The sequence below is a fragment of the Branchiostoma lanceolatum genome, chromosome 13 (assembly GCF_035083965.1).
Source record: "Branchiostoma lanceolatum isolate klBraLanc5 chromosome 13, klBraLanc5.hap2, whole genome shotgun sequence".
In the NCBI taxonomy this organism is placed as follows: Eukaryota; Metazoa; Chordata; class Leptocardii; order Amphioxiformes; family Branchiostomatidae; genus Branchiostoma; species Branchiostoma lanceolatum.
The window spans coordinates 282,966-310,874 of NC_089734.1; the positions used below are offsets into that span (position 1 = coordinate 282,966).

Sequence of the window (27,909 nt, forward strand, 5' to 3'; positions counted from 1 at the left end):
TGTTGGGAGGGACGGACGACAGTATAACATGTTCACAGGCTGTAAAATACCCTCAAACCAGTACATGACTACATAAGGACCATCTGGCCATGGTAGCCATTTTTGGTGGTCGCTTTAGATAAATTTTCCTGTTGATAGACCCAAGCGCTGAGAACCCTGTTCAGTATGACAGTATAACATGTTTGTAGGTTGTTGAGTGCACTCAAATCTGTACCTCTAAAATAATAATAACAATAACTTTATTGCACAACAATTGTACAAGGTACAAAGTATGGCATTCACTGTTACATGGATAACATTCTATTAGGCTAACCAATCTATCTAATACAATATTATGTAGTATAGTGAGGAGAAGCTGAATTCACTTACCAGACTATCAATAGTATTCAATCAGATGCTACACATGTAACGTTGGGTAACCTAAATTCGGGATTTTTCCGATAATGGTTGACTGAAATCAATCTAGCAGAACAATAAACCATCCTTTTTTTCTATTATTCTGTCAGTATCATGTACTATCTTTGCACTAATCATATATATGGTAGATTTTGTCTCTAGTCGTGCTGACACCATAATATTTCAACTTCAAACTACCGTCCGCCGCACGCACAATTACGGTGCTGTCGGACAGGGGGGCACATTAATTCGGGAGAGAAGATTCGTCTTGAATATCTTACCGCTAATCACATTTTATACAGCAGCTATTCGTTCTATCCTTGGCTTGAGGAGAGTGCTATGGATATAGACGTGTCCAAGTAAAAAAAAATACACGAAAAAACGGCCGTACCGCACACATCAGGCCAGTTCGGGAACAACCCGTGTGTTGAGTCGGTAGAACTTCACTCAAAGTCGGCCCATCGTCATCATCGGGCAACGTGTAACGTTACATTATTCATGGGAAGTTAGCTGGATGCCGTAGCAATGGTAATACCACTATATCCATGTGTTCCTTGTTGTGTTAGGAGCAAACTTTGAGGAAAATATCTTCCTCAGTCCACTATCACACGCAGCATTTAGACAAAAAGTGTTCCTCACAAACCTTTGTCGTCTGCTTGACAACAGGATTCTGGTTAACAATATGGCGGCGGGAAAATACACGTGCCGTAGGTTGTAGCAACAGAGAGGAGTTTTGATGATTGATCACACTTAGAATCCAGTTGGAGGTTAGCAAAAGAGATTGTAATAAGTTGTCTTATAAATAATTGTGTTTAGCAGGCAGGAGATGTGACATTTGTCTTATAAACCAGCGAACAACCGTGCTGGGTGATTCTCCCACGAAGCCCCCAGACTCTGTCAATAAGGGACGGAGAGTTTTTGACGTCGCCAACTTCTAATGTATGGTTATCGAAGCTTTTCAGCCAGTGTTCTGAATACGTTAGTCTATCTGCTTTGCATTGCTGGCGTTATAACTGATTTTGCATCTAGCACATATCCCTAAATACCCTGTTTTCGAAAAATCCCGACTTTAAGTACCCCACGAATTTAGGTTACCCAACGTTACATGGAGCAAAAGAATCGTTTACAGATACATGTAAAACAACAATATATGTTTTACAAAGTATCTGTGAACAGTTCTTTTGTTGTGACTTGTACTTAACCCAGTGGGCATGTATATCATATATTAAGGTCTTCATTCATTCATACAAATGTACATATCAAGGACCACCTGCATTGGCCACTGTGGCCACTTTTGGCTGGTTTCTAAAAAATTGTTTTCCCCAAGCATTAGGAATCCTTTCTGTAGAGCCATCCGTGTACTGTGGCCGTTTTCTTCAGGTCTATGTGGTCGCTATACAGAAAAGGACATTAAATTATAGACAAATTATCTTGATTATTGATATACAGGTTTGACTGCACCAGGGCTGTCTCCAGCTTACATTTTTTTCGTCCCACTCATTGCTTGGGAGTCGATTTTTTAATTTTCATTGTTGGATCTGTCATTTTAAGTTGTTAACAAAACAACGTTTTTATCAGTTTTATCTCATAAAATTGATATTTTGAAGACGGAAAGGGTGGAATTTTTTCCGTCTCAAGAAGCAAATTTCCGTCCTGGGACGGAAGGACGGGTCCTGGAGACAGCGCAGAACTCAAAACAACTGATGATGTAACTCATCTTCTGGCATTGTACAGCCACGGACTGAAGTATAACACATTTACCCCTAGTGCAAACTTAGATTCAAAACCACTGATGATGTCATTCATGTCCTGACATCGGATGACCTTTGACACACTGCACGACCTCTGACACACTGCGCGACCTCTGACCCATTAACCCAGTTGTGCAAATTTAGCCTCAGAATCACTGACAGCCCAATTCATCTTCCCAATTCCCCACACACTAGACACGTCACCGCGAATAACGCAAACGTGCAAAATGCGCGACCCCTGACCCACGGGTCGAACTGATGATACTGTAGAGAAGGTTAATTAGATTAGGCTGTAAATTATTCACAAGCGATCTGACAATTCTTGTTACAGATAGTGGAGTTCTACAAAAGGCCGGGCATCTGTGTCTGTGTGTGTGGAAATTGTTCCGATGGTTTATTCAAAATTGTTTGAATAGCATCCCTACACGATACAAAAATGGATATAAAACCAGTAAAGACAGTTGAGGAAACTATTCCATGGCCTATACCCAAGGAGGGGAGTACTGCCAAAGTTAGTACTACCGGTAAGTACTAGACAGTTATTGTACAGTTAAGATTTCAAGGGTCCATTCAATCACAGCACAACAATATGCACATTTCAAAAATTGGATATAAGACCAGTATAGACAAGGCTTAATGAATAAGTTACTAAATTAATAAAAATTATTAATAAAATACTTACAGAGAAAAGGTAGCCTTGTTAAATATGCTGTTTATGTATTAGTTCAAGGATGGGCGGGCGAGTTTGTGGGGATATATCAGAGCCCCGCCTCCCGAGGAGGTTGTTGGCGTCCCGAGGGCGTAGCCCGAGGATGCCAACAAGCTCCGTGGGAGGCGGGCTCTGATATATCCTCACAAACAAGCCCGTCCATCCTTGAAGTGATTTAGAGCACAGCCATCTGTCCGAAGCAAAGCTAAGCATACATATTGGGAAATAGTTTGACATATACACTGAAACAAACACAATATGCCAATATGAATGTTTGGGTTTGTGAGTCTCTTTTTCTTAGAATAATCCCCAGTCCACATGTGGTTTTACTTCTGTGGTTCAGTTGAGGTGACAGGCGAGTACCATTATTTCCTCTCCCTTGAGGCAGAGGTGCTATAACCAACCTGGGATCTGGTCTCAGCCAATGGAGAGCCAGACTTTATGCTAGAGCACCTCTGCCTCAAGGGAGAGAGGTGCTCTAACTAACTTTGGCTGTGTATGTGGATTTCAAACAGCAAAATACCCGCTCCTGATTGGCTAAGGACAGATGGCTGTGCTCTAAGGTACATATAAAAGGCAGAGGAGCTTCATTACCTAATCCTTTTAGTGTTCATTAGGATTTACCATTAATGAATTATGGACACTTAATTGGCCTCCTTTAATTGTCACATTGCATACATTTCATCAAATGTGACCTGAATACTATCTAATAGTATCCATCACAGTATAAAAGAGTAGTGCACAGTCCATCCTTTGTACACCTCCAAATGTACAGCAAACAAAGCCAGTCTGAACAGTACTGCTAACGAGCCACAGCTATGTTTCAATTGAATAAAACTTGCAAGTAAAACTTGTTATTAAAGTGTACTCAATGTCACCTCATCTCCTAAAACTTTCCAAGAGCAAGACAACAATTGTCAGGACGTTAGGATCAGTAAATTTGCTAACGAGATGTTTTAATTGAATAAAACTTACAAGTAAAACTCGATATTAAAGGGTACACAATGCCACCTCATCTCCTAAAACTTTCCAAGAGCAAGACAACGATCGTACGGACGTCCCCCCTGCCCCCTGTACTGATACGGCCGGCAGCCATCCTTGTCATACATCATGTACAACTCACTGCCTGCACCCTGATAACCCCCCTCCCCCCAAGATGGCAATTTTCTCTAATCCTCTACTGCAGTGCCAAGGTGACAGCAATTTCACTTCCAGTACAGGTGCAAGGTGAGAGCACTTTCACTTCCAGCACAGGTGACCCCCGGCCTTGACCCGAGATGGGAGCCCCGCAGGTGTGATTCCCGGCCGCAACCCTCCCAGGTAAACACACACGAGGGGCGACACCCCGGTCCTCACCTCTCATCACTACCTGTCCAGGTAAATGCCGTGTCATCTCGACGTTCACACCTGTCCGCACCATTTCACACCTGTCCCCATCACTTTCACTCTCGCTCCATCAGCTCCTCACCTCCGCCACACCTGAACCCCGATTTCCCCCCGCGGCTCCTGGAAATTTCCGTTATGAGTGAATAAAACACTTTAACGACACCGGAGAGACCCCTGTTCAGGTCGGTGTTCGGCTCCATGCATCAACAATTCCCGGGTCCGCCCTCCCACACTTTGGGTCAGACCTGCCTGACTATACCATTGCAGAAACAATGCAGGAATTTCCATGAAGTTCTTGAAATAAAATGTCTGAAACTTGCAAAATTGCAAAAGTGTACAAAGATATTTCCTCCCTGCCCATCCATGGTCCAGGCAGAGACGCAGATGTGAATTGACGGGACCCTTCTGTTCTTATTGAAAACATAAAGAACGCTGCGGCCGAGAAACTCGTGCCACCGGACGGCAGCTGCCATTAGGGTGAGGAACGACTTCTGCGCTGGAACTGCCTTTATTTTACTTTTATTTTATAGGTCCGCATGACAGGCAGCCAAGGGTGGCCAAATAGACAGAAGCCGTAATACTAAGGGTTTCTCCACCGGTTTCTGATAAGATTGGTTTTGGCATTGTGCACTGGTGAGTTCCTCTAGTTCATGTTTAAAGGCACCCAGAGCATTTTATGAGACTTGAAACGTGACTAACAAAACTCAAATTTCTAGTCATTTCTACACATAGTAAGTTTCAATACCACTATACCATTACATATCAACATTAAAGGAGCAAAGATTGTGCGTTCCTGTAAGTTCATGTTTAAGGAGTGGCTTTTCTCAAAGACAGCCTGCACCTCCTTTGAAATGGATTGCAACCCTTAAGTTATATTTTGCTTATCAGCTAGGCTTAGCTATAACTTCAATACTGTGGTTCAAATGCAGGATTGCCAATTGAAAGTATATTATTATATTATCAACCTTCAGCCTGATATGGTAGCCATTCGGCAACATGGATACAATGTACATGATTGTGTACATGTACATTTTATCAGTCAACTTTTCTTAGTTATTGGGCTCTTATATTTGACCACCGAGACCTTCACCAGGCCTGCGTGCATCTAGCCGACTCCATTCTGCGCTGATAGATGCGCCTGAAAAGTCGCTGAAACGTTGGGCAGGTAAAAGTCTGCTGGTTGGGTAATAAGAGCCACATTCTCCCACCAGGAGAGCAGTTCCACCGAGTTCTACCGAGTTGTCTGAGCCTTTGATGTGATTTTGCAGACGAGCTGGCGATGTGAGCTGTGAGTGTGGGGGTGAGATCGCCACAGGGCGTCCAAATGGGACACATTTACCCAAACTGGAAACGGCTCAGCAGACCTCTAGCTGGGCCTGAATGGGGGTATTGTCAACACTCTACGCTTGATTCAGAAAGGCAGTGGCTCCGTTTTACGTCAAATTCAGCAGGATGGCTTTGCTTCATTCTAAAAACTGGCGCCGACTGCCCGTTACGTAGAATACGCAGATCACGCTCTAAGTTGTATTTGAGCGGTCTGGCTATGAATTACGTGGAATCAAAACGGCTGATTTCCCCGTCCCTAAAAGGGCATGCAAGCCCCTAAACGACTAAGCAGACTGTCCAGACAGTGGGATTGCTTTCAAACCATCCTTTCTGCCCAAATGTGTCTCCGACACTGCCGGCAATGCTAACAGTAGCAGGTCTACAAAGCTGCGACTAGGAACATAATTACCTCCCAAAGAAAGCTATCGCCACGTTCGCTCACCCCCGACCTTTCGCGCAACAGAATCACCCCCCGGTAATGGCGACCACATGCGGTCGAACAATCACAGGGACACGACGCCGGTCAGGAGCCGCCCAATTTTCCCCGCGCTCACACAAAAGCCGTTACTGTCCTCTTCAATTTGCGGAGTCGTTCGGTTCTATCAGAATGGAGGCCATAATTCTCCAGATCGGAGTCTCCCGGTGTGAAACAGCCGTGCTGCAGACTTTGAAGTTGGTGGAAAATTGCTCGGATGACAGAGGAGAGTTTGGGGTGACATTTGAAACTCCTAGGTGGTAGTGGTAAAGCTTTTTGTGTGTATGACAGTGGCACAAGGAGTTACGAAACCAGCAGGACTATTTCAGAAATGTTATTAACTTAAAGTGGAGACTGGTTTAAATGGAAACTAAAAGCAGTTACCGGAAGGTTACCAGACAGCAGGGTGTCTTCATGCAACATTTTAAACCCCTTGGTGATCACGGTAAAGTCTTTGTGTGTATGACAGTGACACAATAAGAGTTACAAAACCAGCAGAATTACTTCAAACTGTTATTACTGTAAAGTGAGCACATGTTTGAAGCTGGTGGAAAATTATCTGTATGACAGAGGAGAGTTTGGGGGTGACATTTTAAACCCCTAGGAGGCAATGGTACAGCCTTTGTGTACCAGGAGTTAGGAAATCACCAGGACTATTCAGAAATGTTATCAACTTAAAGTGGAGACTGGTTTAAATGGAAACTAAAAGCAGTTATACCGGAAGGTTATAAGATCGTAGGGTGTCTTCAGCTGACATTTTAAACCCCTAGGTGGTAATGGTAAAGTCTTTGTGTGTATGACAGTGACACAATAAGAGTTACAAAACCAGCAGAATTACTTCAAACTGTTATTACTGTAAAGTGAGCACATGTTTGAAGCTGGTGGAAAATTGTCTGTATGAGAGAGGAGAGTTTGGGGGTGACATTTTAAACCCCTAGGTGGCAATGGTACAGCCTTTGTGTACCAGGAGTTAGGAAATCACCAGGACTATTCAAAAAATGTTATTACAGTAAAGTGGAGACTGGTTTGAACACAAACTAAAAGCAGTTACCGGAAGGTTACAAGACAGCAGGGTGTCTTCATGCAACATCTTAAACCCCTAGGTGGTCATGGTAAAGTCTTTGTGTGTATGACAGTCTGTGGCACCGGGAGTTACGGAATCAGGACTACTTCAAAAATGTTATTACTGTAAAGTGGAGACTGGTTTAAATGGAAACTAAAAGCAGTTACCGGAACGTTACCAGACTGCAGGGTGTCTTCAACTGACATCTTAAACCCCTAGGTGGCCATGGTAAAGTCTTTGTGTGTATGACAGTCAGTGGCACCGGGAGTTACGGAATCAGGACTACTTCAAAAATGTTATTACAGTAAAGTGGACAATGGTTTAAATGGAAACTAAAAGCGGTTACCGGAAGGTTACCAGACAGGGTGTCTTCAACTGACATTTTCAGCCCCTAGGTGGTCATGGTAAAGTCTTTGTGTGTATGACAGTCTGTGGTACAAGTAGTTATGAAATAAGCAGGACTACTTAAAAAATGTTATCATCATTAAGTGAAGACTGGAGTGAAATTGGTTACTAGACTGTTGGGTGCCTCCAGGAAACATTCGCAGTCTGTCAGCTGTTATGGTGAGGCTTTGTGTACATGACAACGTGGTACAAGGAGTTACAAAACCTGAAGAATTATCTAAAAATGCTAATTCCTATTAGGACTGGAAGTGAACACAGCTTAGAAGTTGGTGTAGAATAGGTTAAAGCACTGAAGAGGGACAAATAGAAAAGTGGTCTGAAAATTAAATATACAAATAAAAATGTTCAAAATAATAAAAAAAGACTCAAAGTGTCAACTACAAGAAAAGGCAGATGAACAAAATAAGGTCCTACATAAATGTTAACCTTCTCCCTGCTGCCTAAGTCTGTAACCAATAGAGAATGGGGTACCAAATGGCTACAGTAACTTCAGAGTGCTAAAGGTTAACCATACGATGGCGACTTTTCTTACGCTACCAAAACACACAGTCCTTTGAGAGTGTCCCAGCTCATCTTTATTCAGTGTCACAGTCGACCCAATAAGTCACCGGGCACAATTTCCATTTCATGCCTCCATTAACTAGTATAATGTAATATTATAGCGTGTGCCAATTTTATTTGATTTTGTTTTAAAAAAATACTCCAGGCAAAAAAAAATTAGGTAAGTTTCTAATTGGAAATCAATAGATTACAGACTTACTTAAGTCTTTTAATACCTTAGTCTAATGGATATCTACTACATGTACTAGTATATCAGACCTACATGTAAAGGGAGAATAAGCCTATTCCAGTATCATATACAGATACGAGAGAAGAGACTTTCATTTTCATTTCATCCTCTGCAAATGTTAATCAATTTCCATCTCAAACTGATTAGGGGACGCGTGACTGGGGCGGGGCACGTATCGACTCCCAGCGCTCGAACCCGCCCCGCGCTTGACCTTGCCCTCTCGGCGTCACTGCCAAGTTCAACAGCATGAAATCTCCATTAGCTCAAGTTCATATTTACAGCCGGGTGCACGGTGGGATCCCCGAGCCGCCATCACGTGGGATCTATCCCAGGGAGAGGCAGCCGGTATTGATCCTAATGATAACAGATGGGGCGGCCCGGTTTGGACTGGCCGCGCACGGGGCTGAATACCGTACAAGGGGAAACGTTCGCTGTGGCTTTCCACTGTCTCACTGGCTTAGATACCGTAAATGCATGTATGTTTGCGGGGGTGAAAACTTGCCCCTGACCCTGTTCACTCCCTGAAACTGTGTGCACCAAAGTACAAACTTTCCTCTGAGATTTTGTTTCCATGTTGATTTTCCAATCTAGCAATGTTTTTAAAATTCTGTTAACCAAGAAATTAAAATGGTGTGGCCTGATGCTTCCTTCATATTTTATTGGGTGCCAAGTGCTTACTTTCAAGTCTTCATCACTATCATCATATCAGAGACAGCTGGCCTTAACTAAGTCCACTCCTTCTCTTCAAGTCTTAAAACGCTCTTCAACAGACATAAAAAGAACTGTTTAGAATCATCCACGCTCTCACAAGAACGGCTCTTCTGGCCCAACCCTCAAAAGGCTAAAACAGGGAAGGCAGCTTCACTTGAGCTCATTTGGCACTGATTGGACTCGATTCTTTCATCTTCTCTCTGTGGCTCAGCCTAAGTGGCACAAAAGTGACGGCAGAGGGCTGACTAAGGGAGTCAAACCCACTTTGCAGCCCTCCATGGATGGCTTTATCATGGGGAGATCGGCTAGAGTGCACTAAATTAAACTATCTTCTTGCTGGGGCTACTCAATCCATTTATCTTTGAAAACATTGTACAATTAACCCCCCAAATTGTATGCAGAAAAGAAGTCAAACCCTTCAAATAGCTTATTAGGAATAGATTCAGAATAGTTGTTATTTCACCTAAATTTATTATGTATTCCTTTTTCTTGAGTTGTTTTGGTTTGTTGGCAAATAGCCCTTGGCTAGTAGTAATGTCAGTAAATTTGTGAAATGTTTGCAGTGCTTTAGCCTACTGAGAAAATATGTCTCCACGAACTTAAAACAAACATTTCATAGTATAACGAAAACAAAGGACTGTATGGTACGTAAAAACAAAGGGAGAAAACTCATGCCAAGAAGTGAATGAGACTCTAAATATGCGTCTTTACAGTACACATGTAACAGTGGCGATCAACCTCCACTAACTGACCAGTCTAACTGGTCCGGACCTTTTAGCCTAGTAGTTAGCGCGTTGAATTCCCAATCCGTGCGGATCGGGATAGGCGGGGGTTCTAATCCCGGGAGCGGCGTACTCGCCCCTTTGGGTTTTTACACACACAAACAACCGGCCAGGAATCCCCGAGTCTTCCCGGCTGGCCTTCCCCATTTCCTGCCAGGCAGCAGCAGTCTTTATCTCCATCTCACACGACGGCAGGAGTTAAAAGGTAAACGGCAGATCAGCCGGACTCGCCGAAGAACGCAGGAAATGAGAGAGGCTGCGAGCAAACTCCGAGCCTTCCGTTATCTCGGGTCATCCTCACAAGTCCAGCAGTTTCAGGCCACACTATTGTTGCTAAATTAGCATTTGAGAAATCATAAAGAAATACGAAGTCTGGAAGATCACAAGAGCCCCATCCTGTGCGAAAAGACAAAACCTGACGTACAGCCAAGACTGGGCTTCTGTTTTCATGATGTCCTCAAGGTCAGGCTAATTTTCACTCAAAAAAGAAATGTCAAAGAACCAAGGAAATGATCTGGCATGGCCCCCACCAGTCTCGTCAGTTCTTATCCCTGGTCCCCACACAAACCTGTGCAGAAAGCCACATCCTGAAAATCCACAAAAAAACTGTACAGCCGATCCTGGGTATGAAAGGCTAAAATCTGTTTTCATAATTACACTTACGTACACATAGACAATACAAGGAGAAAGCTAGGCGGTTTGGGGCATGTGATGTCTTTAATCTGTGAAACTGCTCTGTGGTAGAGGCTTATAATGGTTGTACAGAGACATCAACGGCCAAAGACTGTGGTCTTGGCGGTCACAACACAAACTGTAATGTATTACGTACAGTGTTGGTAAGTTTAAACAATTTTATGAGTTCTTAAGATACAAGTTGAGATTGCAGCAAGGGCGGGATGGTGGTAACATTGCAGGGGAGGCGAGCCGGCCGCACGAGGCGGCGGATTTTCGCGTTGTGAGCATGGCACGAGCGGAGGTCAGAGGTCGCTTCCTCCAGCGTAATTCCCTACGATTGGTCCAGACCAATCCTACTATAATTACACTTACGTACACATAGACAATACAAGGAGAAAGCTAGGCGGTTTGGGGCATGTGATGTCTTTAATCTGTGAAACTGCTCTGTGGTAGAGGCTTATAATGGTTGTACAGAGACATCAACGGCCAAGCCGAGGGTAGTGAGGGCCCCAAACCGCGTAGCGGAAAAGTAGTTAGTTGTAGTGGTAGTGCTGAATCTAAATTAGGAGATAGCTGGATATTCAAGTTCATAAAAAAGGTGTCCAAGGCTGGTGAAGAACGCGCCGCAGGACGTCACCGGCCGGGCACTGTCGAACAGCGTAGAGACAAACCGGAAAGGGTACGTCGGCGTGAGTCTCTCACTTAGTACTGTGAAGTGGGCCGTGGGCGGGTACTGGGGGTCTTCGGCACGCAGCTGGAGCTGATCTTGATGAACTGTCAATCTGGCTGTGCTAAACTACTCTAATCTACTCTAGTCTACTGGAAAGAGTCAAGAGTTTCGGGTGTGCGTGGTAATCCAGGCTGATGACGATCTCGCTGCAGGACGCTGCCGCGGACTCCGAGTCGGACCGGAAGGTTAAGTCGCATCGACGTGGAGTGGGGAGCCTTGAGTACGCTGCTGTAGATGCACACCGCATTCTTGTAGACCGTGTAGGTACGGGTGGAAAGGGAGAAGGGCGTGCGATGAGGAAGTACCGCTCGTGGAAGCTCGTGGATAAGTTGTTAGGTTCGCGAGAAGAAACATGGCTGCTCAAATCACGGGCCGGAGTCTCGCGAGACCCCGCCTCAAGGGCGGGAAGTGAGTGAGGGAGGGGGGCTGTCGGTCCGATCGTTGTGTACTCTCTGTAAATACGCAATTGTGGGAAGGCAACCCGCAGGTTTCTTGGCAGGTTCGTGTGCCTCGGCAGTTGGGAAACATCGCACGGTAGGTTGAGAGGCTTGATGAAGGCTCAGAATGTATATGTCGGGGAAACTCACACGGGGCAGGCGGGTGTGCAGTCCCAGGCTGGTGGAGAAAACTCGCTGCAGAACGCCGCCACAGATTACGAACAGTGTAGAGACAGCCGGAATCAGTTTCGGGTGAAACTCTAGCTTAGAACTGCGAATCCAGGTGGACAACGTTACTGGGAGTCCCCGCACGCTACTGTGGTTGCACACCGCGGCCCTGCGTTAACGAGGGGGGGCTATCGTTCCGGTCGCTGTGGACTCACTGTCTCTGTGGACGTTATGGGCAGGCAGGAACGGGTGTGCGGTCCCAGGCTGGTGAAGAAAACTCGCTGCAGGACGTCGCCAAAGATTACGAACAGTGTAGAGACTCAGGGTCGGGAGGAGCTCTAGCTTAGAACTGCGAATCCAGGTGGGCAACGTCACTGGGAGCCCATACACGCTGCTGTAGTGCACACCGCGGCCCTGCTGTCTGAGTCGGCGTCGGGCCCAACGAGGACGGCAACCCGCGAGTTTCTTGGCAGATTCGTGTGCCTCGGGAGTTGGGGAGCGCCGCACGGTAGGTTGAAATGCTTCATGAAAGCTCGAGAGGGGAAAGGCTTCCGACGGAACATTGCAGGGGAGGCGAGCCGGCCGCACGAGGCGGCGGATTTTCGCGTTGTGAGCATGGCACGAGCGGAGGTCAGAGGTCGCTTCCTCCAGCGTAATTCCCTACGATTGGTCCAGACCAATCCTACTATGATGCCCTCTAGACAACAAAATCTGTGTAGGAACCAAGGAAATAAATGGCCTCCATCAGTTCTTATCTCTCCCAACACAAACCTGTGCAGAAAGCCACGTCCTGAAAATCCACCAAACCAAACCTGTACAACCTGGGTATGAAAGGCTAAAATCTGTTTTCATGATGCCCTCTAGAAAACAAAGTTTGTGCAGGAACCGAGGAAATAAATTGGGATGGCCTCCATCAGTTTTTATTCCTCCCCACACAAACCTGTGCAGAAAGCCACGTCCTGAAAATCCACCAAACCAAACCTGTACAGCCGATCCTGGGTATGAAAGGCTAAAATCTGTTTTCATGACGCCCTCTAGAAAACAAATTTTGTGCGGGAACCGAGGAAATAAATTGGGATGGCCTCCATCAGTTCTTATTTTTCCCAACAAAACTGTGCAGAAAGCCACGTCCTCTCAATCTCCCAAAACTGCATACACAGCCAGTCAGCCCCATCCCGCCATCTAACCTGTGCAGATCTAGAAAGCCACATCTTGTCCACTTCCCAGTCAGTAATAGACACATCTTGTCCATTTCCCAGTCAGTAATAGACACATCTTGTCCACTTCCCAGTCGGTAATAGACACATCTTGTCCATTTCCCAGTCGGTAACAGACACATCTTGTCCATCTCCCAGTCAGTAATAGACACATCTTGTCCATCTCCCAGTCAGTAACAGACACATCTTGTCCATCTCCCAGTCAGTAACAGACACATCTTGTCCATCTCCCAGTCAGTAATAGACACATCTTGTCCATCTCCCAGTCAGTAACAGACACATCTTGTCCATCTCCCAGTCAGTAACAGACACATCTTGTCCATCTCCCAGTCAGTAATAGACACATCTTGTCCATCTCCCAGTCAGTAACAGACACATCTTGTCCATCTCCCAGTCAGTAATAGACACATCTTGTCCATCTCCCAGTCAGTAATAGACACATCTTGTCCATCTCCCAGTCAGTAATAGACACATCTTGTCCATCTCCCAGTCAGTAATAGACACATCTTGTCCATCTCCCAGTCAGTAATAGACACATCTTGTCCATCTCCCAGTCAGTAACAGACACATCTTGTCCATCTCCCAGTCAGTAACAGACACATCTTGTCCATCTCCCAGTCAGTAATAGACACATCTTGTCCATCTAGCAGTCAGTAATAGACACATCTTGTCCATCTCCCAGTCAGTAACAGACACATCTTGTCCATCTCCCAGTCAGTAACAGACACATCTTGTCCATCTCCCAGTCAGTAATAGACACATCTTGTCCATCTAGCAGTCAGTAATAGACACATCTTGTCCATCTCCCAGTCAGTAATAGACACATCTTGTCCATCTCCCAGTCAGTAACAGACACATCTTGTCCATCTCCCAGTCAGTAATAGACACATCTTGTCCATTTCCCAGTCAGTAACAGACACATCTTGTCCATCTCCCAGTCAGTAATAGACACATCTTGTCCATTTCCCAGTCAGTAACAGACACATCTTGTCCATCTCCCAGTCAGTAACAGACACATCTTGTCCATTTCCCAGTCAGTAACAGACACATCTTGTCCATCTCCCAGTCAGTAATAGACACATCTTGTCCATCTCCCAGTCAGTAATAGACACATCTTGTCCATCTCCCAGTCAGTAACAGACACATCTTGTCCATCTCCCAGTCAGTAACAGACACATCTTGTCCATCTCCCAGTCAGTAATAGACACATCTTGTCCATCTCCCAGTCAGTAATAGACACATCTTGTCCATCTCCCAGTCAGTAATAGACACATCTTGTCCATCTCCCAGTCAGTAATAGACACATCTTGTCCATCTCCCAGTCAGTAATAGACACATCTTGTCCATCTCCCAGTCAGTAATAGACACATCTTGTCCATCTCCCAGTCAGTAATAGACACATCTTGTCCATCTAGCAGTCAGTAATAGACACATCTTGTCCATCTCCCAGTCAGTAATAGACACATCTTGTCCATCTCCCAGTCAGTAATAGACACATCTTGTCCATCTCCCAGTCAGTAATAGACACATCTTGTCCATCTCCCAGTCAGTAATAGACACATCTTGTCCATCTAGCAGTCAGTAATAGACACATCTTGTCCATCTCCCAGTCAGTAACAGACACATCTTGTCCATCTAGCAGTCAGTAATAGACACATCTTGTCCATCTCCCAGTCAGTAATAGACACATCTTGTCCATCTCCCAGTCAGTAATAGACACATCTTGTCCATCTCCCAGTCAGTAAAAGACACATCTTGTCCATTTCCCAGTCAGTAATAGACACATCTTGTCCATCTCCCAGTCAGTAACAGACACATCTTGTCCATCTCCCAGTCAGTAAAAGACACATCTGTCCATTTCCCAGTCAGTAAAAGACACATCTGTCCATTTCCCAGTCAGTAAAAGACACATCTTGTCCATCTAGCAGTCAGTAATAGACACATCTTGTCCATCTCCCAGTCAGTAATAGACACATCTTGTCCATCTCCCAGTCAGTAATAGACACATCTTGTCCATCTCCCAGTCAGTAAAAGACACATCTTGTCCATTTCCCAGTCAGTAATAGACACATCTTGTCCATCTCCCAGTCAGTAACAGACACATCTTGTCCATCTCCCAGTCAGTAAAAGACACATCTGTCCATTTCCCAGTCAGTAAAAGACACATCTGTCCATTTCCCAGTCAGTAAAAGACACATCTTGTCCATTTCCCAGTCAGTAATAGACACATCTTGTCCATCTCCCAGTCAGTAACAGACACATCTTGTCCATCTCCCAGTCAGTAAAAGACACATCTGTCCATTTCCCAGTCAGTAAAAGACACATCTGTCCATTTCCCAGTCAGTAATAGACACATCTTGTCCATCTAGCAGTCAGTAATAGACACATCTTGTCCATCTCCCAGTCAGTAATAGACACATCTTGTCCATCTCCCAGTCAGTAATAGACACATCTTGTCCATCTCCCAGTCAGTAAAAGACACATCTTGTCCATTTCCCAGTCAGTAATAGACACATCTTGTCCATCTCCCAGTCAGTAACAGACACATCTTGTCCATCTAGCAGTCAGTAATAGACACATCTTGTCCATCTCCCAGTCAGTAATAGACACATCTTGTCCATCTAGCAGTCAGTAATAGACACATCTTGTCCATCTCCCAGTCAGTAATAGACACATCTTGTCCATCTCCCAGTCAGTAATAGACACATCTTGTCCATCTCCCAGTCAGTAAAAGACACATCTTGTCCATTTCCCAGTCAGTAATAGACACATCTTGTCCATCTCCCAGTCAGTAACAGACACATCTTGTCCATCTAGCAGTCAGTAATAGACACATCTTGTCCATCTAGCAGTCAGTAACAGACACATCTTGTCCATCTCCCAGTCAGTAACAGACACATCTTGTCCATCTCCCAGTCAGTAAAAGACACATCTGTCCATTTCCCAGTCAGTAAAAGACACATCTGTCCATTTCCCAGTCAGTAAAAGACACATCTTGTCCATTTCCCAGTCAGTAATAGACACATCTTGTCCATTTCCCAGTCAGTAACAGACACATCTTGTCCATCTCCCAGTCAGTAGACACATCTTGTCCATTTCCCAGTCAGTAAAAGACACATCTTGTCCATTTCCCAGTCAGTAGACACATCTTGTCCATCTCCCAGTCAGTAATAGACACATCTTGTCCATTTCCCAGTCAGTATTAGACACATCTTGTCCACCTCCCAGTTGATAACAGACACATCTTGTCCATTTCCAAGTCAGTAACAGACCCATTCTACACCTGCTGCCTGCCCCTCCACTCCTCAGTACCGACAGTTCTCGCCTCTTTCCGCTCCACGGGCAAATCTACCCACTCTGCGATGGCCTGATAGCTGTGGTGTCTGATAAGATGGCACTTGTACATCGTCAAATGTTAGACTAAGTGTAAGTTGTCATCATTGATCAGTATGGAGTTCTGGAGAGCAGAAAGACACTGTGACAGTTAACAGTCTGGTCTTTCTTGTTCTGGGGGCTTTTTTTGGTTATAGTCTACTCGAAAGGTTGATATTAGTGAGAGGCATTTTTGCTCCTACCTCAAATCTGCGATGGTCGGATAGCCTTGGTGTCTGATTAAGTTGGCCCTTGCAATTGGTACACGGAGAAGTGTTAGTGTAACATCATTCATGAATGGATATGGAGTTCTGGAGAGCAGGAAGACACAGTAAACAGCAGTCTTTCTTGTTCTTGGGGCTTTTTTTCGTTATGATCTACTCAAAAGGTTGATATCAGTGAAAGACATTTTTGTATCTACTCCAAACCTGCCCATTCCTGCGACGGTCTAAGATAGTCCTGTTGTCTGATCAAATTTACACTCGGTAAGGGTAAAGTAAAGTCTGACACTACAATCTGAGTTTGAGGCCTTTCTGTATGCTTTCCAAATCTACCTCTATTTCGTTGTGGCGGCCTTTAAAAAGTGTCCTTTGCCAAGCAAGGAACACCTGTCAGCCATGCCGTTTACTTCGTTGGAAAAACTTAAGAAATGGATAAATGAATAAATATGCACTCTGTTAAGTGTGATGGCCTCATAGCCATTCCATCTGATCCAGCTGGTACTCGGTAAGGCCACATCAATTTAATTTCTTGGTTAACGGATTTTTATTTTATATTTTTTAATTTTAGCAAAAGAAAAATCATGAAAACAGGAGGCTGGGGTGAAAACTTGCACCTGACCCTGTTCACTCCTTGAAACTGTGTGTACCAAAGTACAAATTTTCCTCTGAGATTCTGTTTTCATGTTGTTTTTCCAATCTAGCATTTAAAAAAGTTTTTTTTATTCTGTTAACCAAGAAAATAAATTGGTGTGGCCTAAGGCTGAAGTGTTACTAACACTACATCACTGAGGTATGGAGGACGGCCCGGTAAACTGCACCTGTCTTACTCTAGAGGGTGATTTTTCTGGGAGAAACTGAGACAATCACTGAATAGCCAGTCTGTCTCATTAAGTTGGCACTTGGTAAGGCTGAAGTGTCTTGATTCTACCACTACAGCGTCATCGAGGTTTGGATATGGACTTCCTGATAAAAAGAAACAGTAAACAGAGTGCCTTTGACACCTTAACAGAATCTACAAGCTTAGGGTGATCTATCTGGGAGAATTAATGAAAGTAACATCCGATTCAATTCTATATGGGTTTGAATACTGCTAAATGGAGTATCAGTCAATTCCTTCTTATCTCATATCTTATCTAACTTGGCATTTCATGATTTCAGTCGTGATATCAATTCTGTTTTTTTCCTTTGATAAAATCATACACCAGAGTGGTTCTTTTCTATACTTGGGAAGCATGTTTCCATAGGTGCATCCGTGTGGCAGGAGTACTTTAATGGCACAGTACACGTAGCTGTCAGCTATATTTACACCAAACCTAAAGCGCGATCAGAAAGAAATTCTGAAGTAATATTGCTTGTTATATGAAGCCATTATTTTGTGCAGAAGTACTAAAAATTCTTCTTTTCCCATTCCAATTCCATCTGGCATTAATATTGTAAAAATACAATTTTAATTTCACAACAGTTACAGTAATCCTTTTCTATACTTGTAAAGCATGTGTATTTGTATGGTAGAACTGTTTCTGAGTGTAGGGCTATCAGCTATGTTTACACCATACAATGCAGCAACAGCCCCAGACAGAAGCAGCCTCTAGCACAATCAGCCGCTACCCCTGGCAACCCTCTCCCAAACCTCCGCCTACCAACGCCAATGTTCCACACCCATCACTCACCAGCCTACACACACAGGGTCAACATTCCAGCTAACCTCTGACCCCCGGGGTGACCCCCCTGCTGTTGGGACAAGAGGCCCCCCTGGGCCCTTTGTCCTGTATTGTGCTGCCGCCGCCGGTGGGCCAGCGCTCACACAATGGGCCCGGCAAACACGTCCCCCACAGCACACATACATCAGGCCGGCTTAATGCGGCCGTTATGGGAGTCCGGGAGATTGGGCCGCACTTCATTCCCCCTTATTTGTGGCCTGTGTCTCATTACTTAAGATTCGGAACAGATGTTTCCTGGCGGATGGAATGAGCGGTGAGGATGGCTGACGTATGCATCTGCCATCCGTCATCAGCATCCATCTCCCCACGTCAGCCCTCCGCGCGGCGCGACGTCAGCCCTCCGCGCGGCGCGACGTCAGCCCTCTGCACGGCGCGACGTCCCCAGGCAGAAATTAGCAGACTCGGGGAAAACCCAGCCGCCCATCAATAACAATATCTCTCAACCGCTAATGTCCAACCTCGATTGGTAAAACCATGAAAACGGGTATCAAAACGTAGTAATGCTATTTTGAGCGTCTCCCGTCAAACGTTCCCTTTTTGGAGAAGCCTTCCCGTGCGGAGTGCGCTGCTTTAGTGCAGTGTGAAGAGCTCGCCGTGAAACCTGCACACACAAATTAAGGTGTAAAATCAGTCCGGGCGTGGGTGCAGCCGGTAGTCACGGTAACGGTTGCCGGGGAGATCAATGTCGACCCGTCCACGTCAGGACGCAGTTCGGACGGGCCGGCAGCCAGAGCACGTCCGGGGGACAGCGCGGCGGCGGACGGTTGTCGTAGCGACCGTGCCATTACCAGCCCGTCGGGGTGAGTTACGCCGCGGCAGATGAGATGATCACAACGACGTGTCACGGTCCGGGCCGGCCGCTTGTTCCGGGGACGGGGCTATCAGACGGGGCCATCGCCGGGCCATGACGGGCCCACAACTCCGCATACCAATCAGCGAGCCTGGCCAGCACTAATGTGCAGTCAGCTGGCAGCAGAAAGGAACAACACAAAGGTACAACTCTACATACAGCTGCCACAGAGGAAGGTACAACACTACAGCCCAGGACGGGGGAAGCCGACTGCTGAATAGCCCAGCCTGACCCGGGTAAGTGCATGTAACCCCGGTGCTACGGGGGAGTAACATGTAAACAGGAGTTAGGGACGCCTATCAGGGCTACAGCTGGCCCTGATGGGAGCTGAGATATTGTGTCGATGAAAGATTAATTTTGTTGGAAAGCAGATACTTTTAATTGAGCCACGAGTAAACCATCGCGCAGGCTGCCTCCCCTGGGATCATTGATCGTTTGGGCCATTATAGGCGGGAATAAATATCCCCGTCCTGTAAAAAGGTTTGGTGCGGTCCACTCGGCTGTATTAATGCCTCCCATTTCTCTGCATTTGTAAAAGGTGGTGAATCCAATAGATCTGCCCAATGGTTGTGCATATTGATCCGACCCTGTGCTTGGGGGGAGCGTAGCTCCTACGGCTGGTACTCGGTGCTGCGAGTCTGCCCCATGCGGAAGTGAGGAGGCTCTCCCAGACAGGACGGAGCGTGTGGAGTCTGTATGCACCTCATGTTCCCCCTCCACCCTGCCATTGGCTCGTCTGACCGGTTCAACGGGATTATGACAAACACGGCGGCATGTGGGATCTGTCACATCGTCTCACCACGACTCCCCCAAACTACACTCAGCTGTGCACTCACCCAGCGGCCATCGACCCAGCCGGAGCAGAGCACCGGGGGTGCGGGGTTCCCTTCCCAGAGGCTGTAACATCCGGAGGATTTAATGATATATATATATACAAACATGAAGTTGGATTTTATACTGGAGAAGCTTCAGCATGCAGGAAGACTTGGCTCACGCAGGAGGCCCCAGCCATCAATCACTCCCGTGTCCTGCCTTATGGTAGCTGGCAGGCCCTTTGAAAGGCCAGCTGATGTGTGCTAAGCCAGGTCTCCGGTCTGTGTTAATGCGCTCCACTCCGGGCCGTGATACGCTGGCGGGCGTTGAGCCGACTCCCTGCGTTGAAACGCGGCAGTAAACGCTCGGCTCTCGGCCCGGCTTGTAGCTGCCAAAGGTAAGCTTTCATCTCGTTTCATTCCGGATGCGGCGCGTGTTTCATTAGTAGACAGATGACAGTTATACGGGTGCCCCGGGCGCTTCACTTCTATCAGCTCCCTTCAAGCTCCCGGCCTGTCTGCTAACATCACTGCGATGAGCAAACACTGACGCTGAAGAGGTCCCAGGTTACACAACTATCATCAGCTGAATTAGGCATGCTGTTAGTCCATCTCCAATGTTGTACAAGCTATTGACAGTTATGTGACTGCCCAAGGCTCTATACTTCTACTGGTTCCTTTCAATACTCCCACCCTGTCTACAAACATCGTTGTGATAGGAAAACATTGACGTTGATGTGAACCGTGACTTGTTAACAATACCACAATGAGCCAAATTGGGACCACTATTATTCTATCTTGAATGTTGATACAATACAAATCGACAATTATGTGAGCGCTCAAGGTTCTATACCGCTATCTGCACTGTTAAAGTTCCTAGCCTGTCTCCCAACATGCTCACTGTGATGAGCAAACATTGGTTATCAATCCTGGGTTACACAACCAAGATCAGCTGAATTAGAACCACTATTAATGATTATTTTATCTCCAATATGAGACGATGTATTTTATATATTGACAGTTATGATGACGCCCAAGGTTCTATACCTCTATCTGCTCCCATCAAGTTTCCAACCTGTCTATAAACATGACTTGTTCCTTGTAATGAGAAAACATTGACTTTATCCTGGGTTGCACAAACAAGATGAGATGAATTAGAACCAGAGATGAATTATTATTGTGTTGTTCTCTCACTAGTAAACCTTGACTTCCAAGTGTCCAACCTGTCTACAAACATGTTCCTAATGTGATGAGCAAACCCTGATGCTGTCCAAGCTAACAGTGCCTCATGAGCTGAATCAGAACCACTATTATTCTACCTCCTCCTGCCCAACGCTTGTGTTGTTCCCTCACTAGTAAAACCTGGATTTCTAAGTTTCCAACAACAAACATGTTCCTTGTGATGAGCAAACCCTGATGTAAACAGCACCTCATGAGCTGAATCAGAACCACTATTATTTTATCTCACGCTCGTGTCGTTCCCTCGCTAGTAAATCTGGATTGCCCACGACACGAGGGGCGGCGCCTTTTCTGTCCGACGCCGGGGGGTCAAGCAATCAACCCAGCAGGACAATCCCCTCCATGCAGCACAAATTAATTCCTTCCATCAATTTTGAATGAGTCGTGTTGTCGGTTTTGTCCGGGGAGTTCTGTCGGCAGGCGTTTATCGGGGTGCGCGTGTCCCTTCCAGTGCGATGTGATCTCTGTCAGGACATTAACTCGGCACGAAATGGCCCCGGCTTAATAAGGCCGGCCCAGATCGGGCCAGACAATGGGCCATTCCCCGGGAGGGAGCGAGATTACATCAGAATGTGCAGCGTGGTGGTGAGAGGGGGACGGAATCGTGCCGTAATACCGGCCATGATTAAGTGCTGATGCTGGTTTTAGTGCTGATGCTGGTTTTAGTGCTGATGCTGGTTTTAGTGTGTACCAATGTGCCACGTGGTGCTGTTATCTGACAGGGGAGGGGAGCAGAACCCGGGGGAGGGGGAGCAGAACCCGAGGGAGGGGAGCAGAACCCGGGGGAGGGGGAGCAGAACCCGGGGGAGGGGGAGCAGAACCCGGGGGAGGGGGAGCAGAACCCGGGGGAGGGGGAGCAGAACCCGGGGGAGGGGGCGGTGAATGGCAGATCGCTCATACTGCTGTGTGGGGAAGATTCAAATCAATGTACAAAGGCACATTATAGGAGATACATACAAATCTACACATTCAATCACAAGCACATACAGGGAGGACCTTGCAATTGACAATGGTCGGCCCAGCTGGAGATGCACACAGCTAACATCAGGAGCCAGACTGATGCACCGCGCAGAGGAGAAGAGAAGTGGACTCGCACAAAAGAAACACTGCATCAGATGTGCCCTATGTGGCAGAGACTGTCATTCTCACATAGGACTGTTTAGACATAACTGATTGCAGAAGCTAAGGCCACACCAATTCATTTTCTTGGTTGATGGAATAAAAATTTAGAAAAATGCTAGATTGGAAAAACAACATGAAAACAGAATCTCAGAGGAAAGTTTGTACTTTGGTGCACATAGTATCAGGGAGTGAACAGGGTCAGGTGCAAGTTTTCACCCTATAGCTAGCCTTCTGTTTTCATGATTTTCGTTGTTGCTAAAATTGAAAATAAAAATCCGTTAACCAAGAAATTAAATTGGTGTGGCCTAAAGGGCTGAATTAGGATGTTACCATGATGGTCAATACTGACTGAAGGAGGCCATATACATATCTACATCACATGGGGATTCATCTTATAAGATGTCCATACATACAGGGCATGTAGGATGTAATTCAGTCTGCACACATAACCGTTACAACACCAGGCATTCCTTATCACAAGACACAGCAACCTTCTAGGGCGGGGTACTCTATAGGATCTGTGTTGTTTGAATCAAGATTGATCATACATTATATCAGGTGTACATAGTATTACGTATAGGCAATGTAGTCAGGCAATTAAATCTAAGTCCCATTTCAATGCTCTCACTCTCAGACTAGCTTGAACATTCCTTATCACCAGACACTGCGACATCCCTAGGGGAGGTTCTACCATTGGATCAGTAGTAGCGGTACATGTATTACTGTACCAGCAGTAACATAATTAATACATGTATCTACAGTCCAAGGTAATGTCAGTCTGAAAGTACAGGATCCCTTTAAGACGTGAACATTTCTCAGCATAAGACACTGCAACTTCCTTCCGGCAGGTTCTTCTTTAGGATCAGTCTTACATCTACCGCAGCACGAGTGACACATGTGCAAATGCGTATCTACAGTCCCCGGTAATGTTGGTAAGCCGCTAACATCCTCTCAACGACTTCTATCTCTACCTGATTGATAGTATAGGCTAATGTTTCCTGCATTGATATATCAATCTCCACAGCAACTAACTAACCACGCCTCTTTTCTTCCCAGTCAGATGCACACCTGGTGAGCAGTGAGCTCCTTGAGACGACCATGGGATCTCTGAGACGTCTTCTGGCCGGCTTGTGCGTGTCTTGGCTTGTCCTGGGAGTGCGTACGTTGTGCCCGGAGTCGTGTAAGTGCCGCCTGTCGTGGGTGGACTGCCAGCGGGGTGAGCTCTCCGCGGTTCCGCCGGATCTGCCCAGCACAATAAAGCTGCTCAGCGTGACGCGCAACAACCTGAACCACCTCCCGGAGAACGCCTTCACGCACCTGCAGAAGCTGGAGGAGCTGCGTCTCCCGCACAACAAGATCGCCCGGATCGCGACCGGCGCGTTCAGCGGTCTGCGTAACCTGAAGGAGCTGGCCCTGGACTATAACGAGATCCGGGTGCTCCAGAGGGACACGCTGCGCGGATTACCCGGGCTGCGGAACCTGTACCTGGAGCACAACGCGATCGCGCGCGTCGACGGGGACACGTTCGTGGACATGCCCCACCTGGAGGGGGTTTACCTGGGCCACAACCTGCTGACCGGATTCCCCTGGAGCGCGGCCAGCCGCATGAGGTCGCTGCAGTCGCTCAACCTGCGGTTCAACCGGATTTCCGTCCTGCGGCGGCGCGAGGTTGGCCACCTGCTGGAGAAGGTGCTGGTGCATCTCCATGGCAACCCGTGGCACTGCAACTGCGAGATCCACTGGTTCTGCGATTGGTTGCGGACGCCGCCGCCGGAGATCGCCATGCACATGAACAAGTACGTGTGCGCGTCGCCTGACCACAACGCGGGGAAGCGATTCGCGGACGTACCGCTGGCGAACTTGACCTGCCGTGCCCCCCTCATCATCAACCCTCCCCTGGATTTGGAGGTACATCGAGGGGCGACGATCGAGCTGCACTGTATTGCCACCGGTGACCCCAGGCCGACGATACAATGGATTACCCCCAAGGGGCATATCGTATCCCCAGGGATGCGTTCGAACCAAGTACTGGAGCTGGAGGACAGCATTCTGGAAGTACGCGACGCGAGCATCTACAATAACGGCAGGTATACGTGCATCGCATCCAACCTGCTCGGGAATAGAACTTCGGATGCGTACGTGACGGTGTCCCCCTCCAGCCACCCTACGGGACCCCCCCAGGGCTCCTACACGGCCCGGCCCACCGACCCCCCCTATGCTGCAAACCTGACCATATCAAACATCACCCCAAACTCTGCCACGCTCATGTGGCTTCCCGAGGACAGAAGGGAAGCCAGGTATAAGATCATGTATTTCTGTATAGATGACAACGATGTCGTCCGATCGAAAAACCTGGACAAAAAAGTGACTTCGTACACCATCGAAGATCTGGCTCCGGCCAGTCAATACACCGCTTGTCTCCACGTGGAGTACGCGAGAAAACTCTTTCCTGCGCGGGAGTTCTGCGTCGACTTCAAGACGCTCGCGGAGACGTCTCAGGATGACTCCAACTACTACATCGTGATCGGGACGGCGCTGGGCTGCATCGCCAGCATCCAGGTCTCCGCGCTGATGTTCTACCACCTCATCTACCTGAAGTGCAAGAAGCGCAAGAAGGAGGATTCTTACGAGGAGGAGCTGGGGATGTACACGTCTTACGAGGAGCCCTACTCCATCGACGTCACCCTGCCCGACATCAACCAGCACTACCGCAGGGGGACCATCGCCGGGTTCGAGGCCATCAGCGTGCGCGAGGGGAGGGAAATCCCCATCCCCGTACTCATCAACGGCATGCTGTTCCAGCGAGCAAAGTCCGGGAGCGAAGCCAAGATGGCGGCGCCTCGCAACAATGGCTCGCTGAGCGACGTTCAGCGGGCCCAGAGCAACCCGTCGATGATAACGTTTAAAGGACCCACGGGGGGTTCTCCCGCAAACGACCGCACTCCGCCTTCGAAAAGCGGGAGTCACAAGAAGGCGGTTACGCAGACGCCCAGGGTAGCGACGTCACATGACCAGGATCAGGACGCGTATCCTGGCAACACGTACAACATCAATGCCGAGGTCCATCACAGTAAGGACGAGAGCAGCTGCAACAGCTCGCAATCCAGCGCTGCCACATCGGACCACGGCTCCGACAAACAGACTGAACCTCACACAAACGTGGAAGAAGACCACTTCTGCGAAGAAATCAAAGACGAAGTCATACCTGATAACATAATTGACATAACGAGAAAAAACACCTGTAACTTGGAGGTACACAGAGAAGAGGGACCCTGTTTGATCAACAGTTCTAGTAGAATGGACCAGAACGATTCTGGCTGCACGTGGCAGAACCCTGACTGCCACAGGAAAGCTCCGTCGCTCGTCTCCAGTCCCACCGGATTAAGGATCGCGACGTCCGAAGGAAACAACAGTTCTCAAGGAAGCAGTTCCTTAGGGAGCACCTTAACCAGTGGGGAATACGCCGACGCGGAAATGACGCAAACGGGATCCAGCGAACGCGACAGCGACGTGTCGTTCTACCATTCGCCGCCGGAGGAATTCATGGACGGAGTCGAGAATTGCGAGGAGAGGAAAGTCGTGGAAAACGGCCCGACTAATTTGCAACACGTCGACATGGAAACGACGAGGCTGTGATAACATCCGGTGTGTTCCATTGATAGGATTCCTGACTGACTGATTCGGGGTTCAATTGGGATGGGAGTCTACTTCATATTGTACGCGTTGTCTGTGTCACCTGGGAGAAGGAAAGTCAATATTGTTAGGCCCATCCCCTGCATGGTTTGGAGCGTAATGTTTTGATGGAGGGCTGTTATCAAAAGGCCATTTGGCAGCCGTGCATCTCCTTTATATCTTCATCCCACACAAATGGATTTCCACGTACGCCCATCGGATTTCTGCGCCGGATCGTGACTTTCGGACGGAGCCGGGAGAGAGAGAACTCACACAGGTTTGTCTGTAACTCTTTTGCCTCGTCCTCTCTGCCCAAGACGGAGCGGGTTCTCTCTCCGTGTTAGTAGGTAAGACATCCATAAGTTTTCTTCCCGTAGCTCCTTAATTACAGCAGGGATTGGCTCCTGACAGTTACCGATGGTCGCACGCAGCCCAGACGTGAGGGATAACCAAAGGTCTGCCTTCATATGAAAAAGCTATTATTTTCTAATGCAGTGTGATGCAGGGAGAGGAATGGGGGGTGCGTAGCGAGGGGATATCAGGACGGGGATTGATGGGGTCCATTAGTTACTGTAGAGCGGCAGGAAGTCGGTTTGAGGCGGCGATATTGTGTGCGACGCACCCCTGCACCGAGCCGGCTCAGCCACGCAGCTCTGCATTACAAGCAGAGTGCCGTGCTGGGCTGTCTCCGGCCCTAGGTTTGTTCTCAGTGTTTGGGAGCCCACATTCAATTTCTTCATTTTCGATGCTAAACCAGTCCTTTGAAGCTTACAAAATTAACCTCTCCCTCAATTTCATGTCACAAAGTTCCGATATTTGGGTGGAATTTCTGTCTGTCCTGAAAAGCAGATTTCTGTACCAGGATAGACAGAGTTTGGGAGCCCACATTCAATTTCTTCATTTTCGATGCTAAACCAGTCCTTTCAAGCTTACAAAATTAACCTCTCCCTCAATTTCATGTCAGTAAGTTTCGATATTTGGATGCATAGACGGGGTGAAATTTCTGTCTGTCCTGAACAGCAGATGTCTGTCCCAGGACGGATGTAGGGACAGGTCCTGGAGACAGTCCTGCATCCCAATCAGTTCCTCCGTCTAGCCGAGCGTGCCAAGCACAATCTGATCTGAGCAGGGTTGATTATCGACGGTACGGTTGGGAGCAGCCCGGGTGTTCAGAGCAGGCGGGTTGGATGGGAGCTACGTGCTCAGTAATAGCTAGTTTTCTAAGTAAACACTCTTCAACACATGCGGAGATTACTTATACAAGCATGTCACACTGGTCGCTTCAAATATGGCAAGACGTTTCTACATTTCAAGGGAATTCCTATATTTCCTGTTCCCACTGGGGGTAAAGCAAACCATTGAATGCAATGTGCAATTATTTACATGTATGTCTCAAAGTTAACTATTATAATAATAGAGATATTTATAAAAAAATGTTTCTAGATATGTATTTTGCCTGTCTAAAGTGACCAGTGTCATATTTGCTTCCTTGATTTCCTTTAATCATATACAGCTGCTCTATTCTTATCCTTCATCGTCTGTAAGAGTGTCTACAAAAACTGGCTAAGTCCCAAGACTTAGGCCGAGGTCTGGGAGGCCCTTACAGGGGTTATGTAAGGACTGGATCGATGGTACGAGGCCTAATGGGGGTTACTGGTATTCTGCATGACATACTCTTGTTGGTTTTTCTACTGGGTTGTGAATAGATTTTGTACGGGGGACCGAATGATGTGTACATGGAGGTCAATGTTCTGGAATTATAATAAAATCCACCACACTCTCTACTGAAGACTGGCTGTGTGCCCTGAATGGCTCATTGCAATGTAGGAAGATGTTACATTAAACATTCTTAATAAGGTCCATTCCATATAACTCAATG

At 47.0% G+C, this 27,909-nt stretch overlaps 2 protein-coding genes across 5 annotated transcripts in view; one reads left to right on the forward strand and one right to left on the reverse strand.

Annotated features, from left to right (window-relative positions):
* The window catches only part of LOC136447185 (transformation/transcription domain-associated protein-like), a 261,663-nt gene that overhangs the window by 45,794 nt on the left and 187,960 nt on the right, over positions 1-27,909 (reverse strand). The window lies entirely within an intron of this gene.
* Positions 18,688-27,812, forward strand: LOC136447186 (leucine-rich repeat, immunoglobulin-like domain and transmembrane domain-containing protein 2). Of its 3 annotated transcripts, none has more exons than XM_066445886.1 (2): positions 18,688-19,421; positions 23,415-27,812. In XM_066445886.1, exon 2 carries the CDS (start codon positions 23,457-23,459, stop codon positions 25,992-25,994), a length of 2,538 nt encoding a protein of 845 aa, XP_066301983.1. In that variant the 5' UTR covers positions 18,688-19,421; positions 23,415-23,456; the 3' UTR covers positions 25,995-27,812. The 3 variants fall into 3 exon arrangements, with proteins under 3 accessions (XP_066301983.1, XP_066301986.1, XP_066301985.1); XM_066445889.1 differs by having other exon boundaries at positions 23,419-27,812; XM_066445888.1 differs by lacking the exon at positions 18,688-19,421 and adding an exon at positions 19,908-20,395.

Bases quoted from the DNA above. Each gene is read 5' to 3' on its own strand.
- LOC136447186 (XM_066445886.1), top strand. From the start codon at position 23,457: ATGGGATCTCTGAGACGTCTTCTGGCCGGCTTGTGCGTGTCTTGGCTT.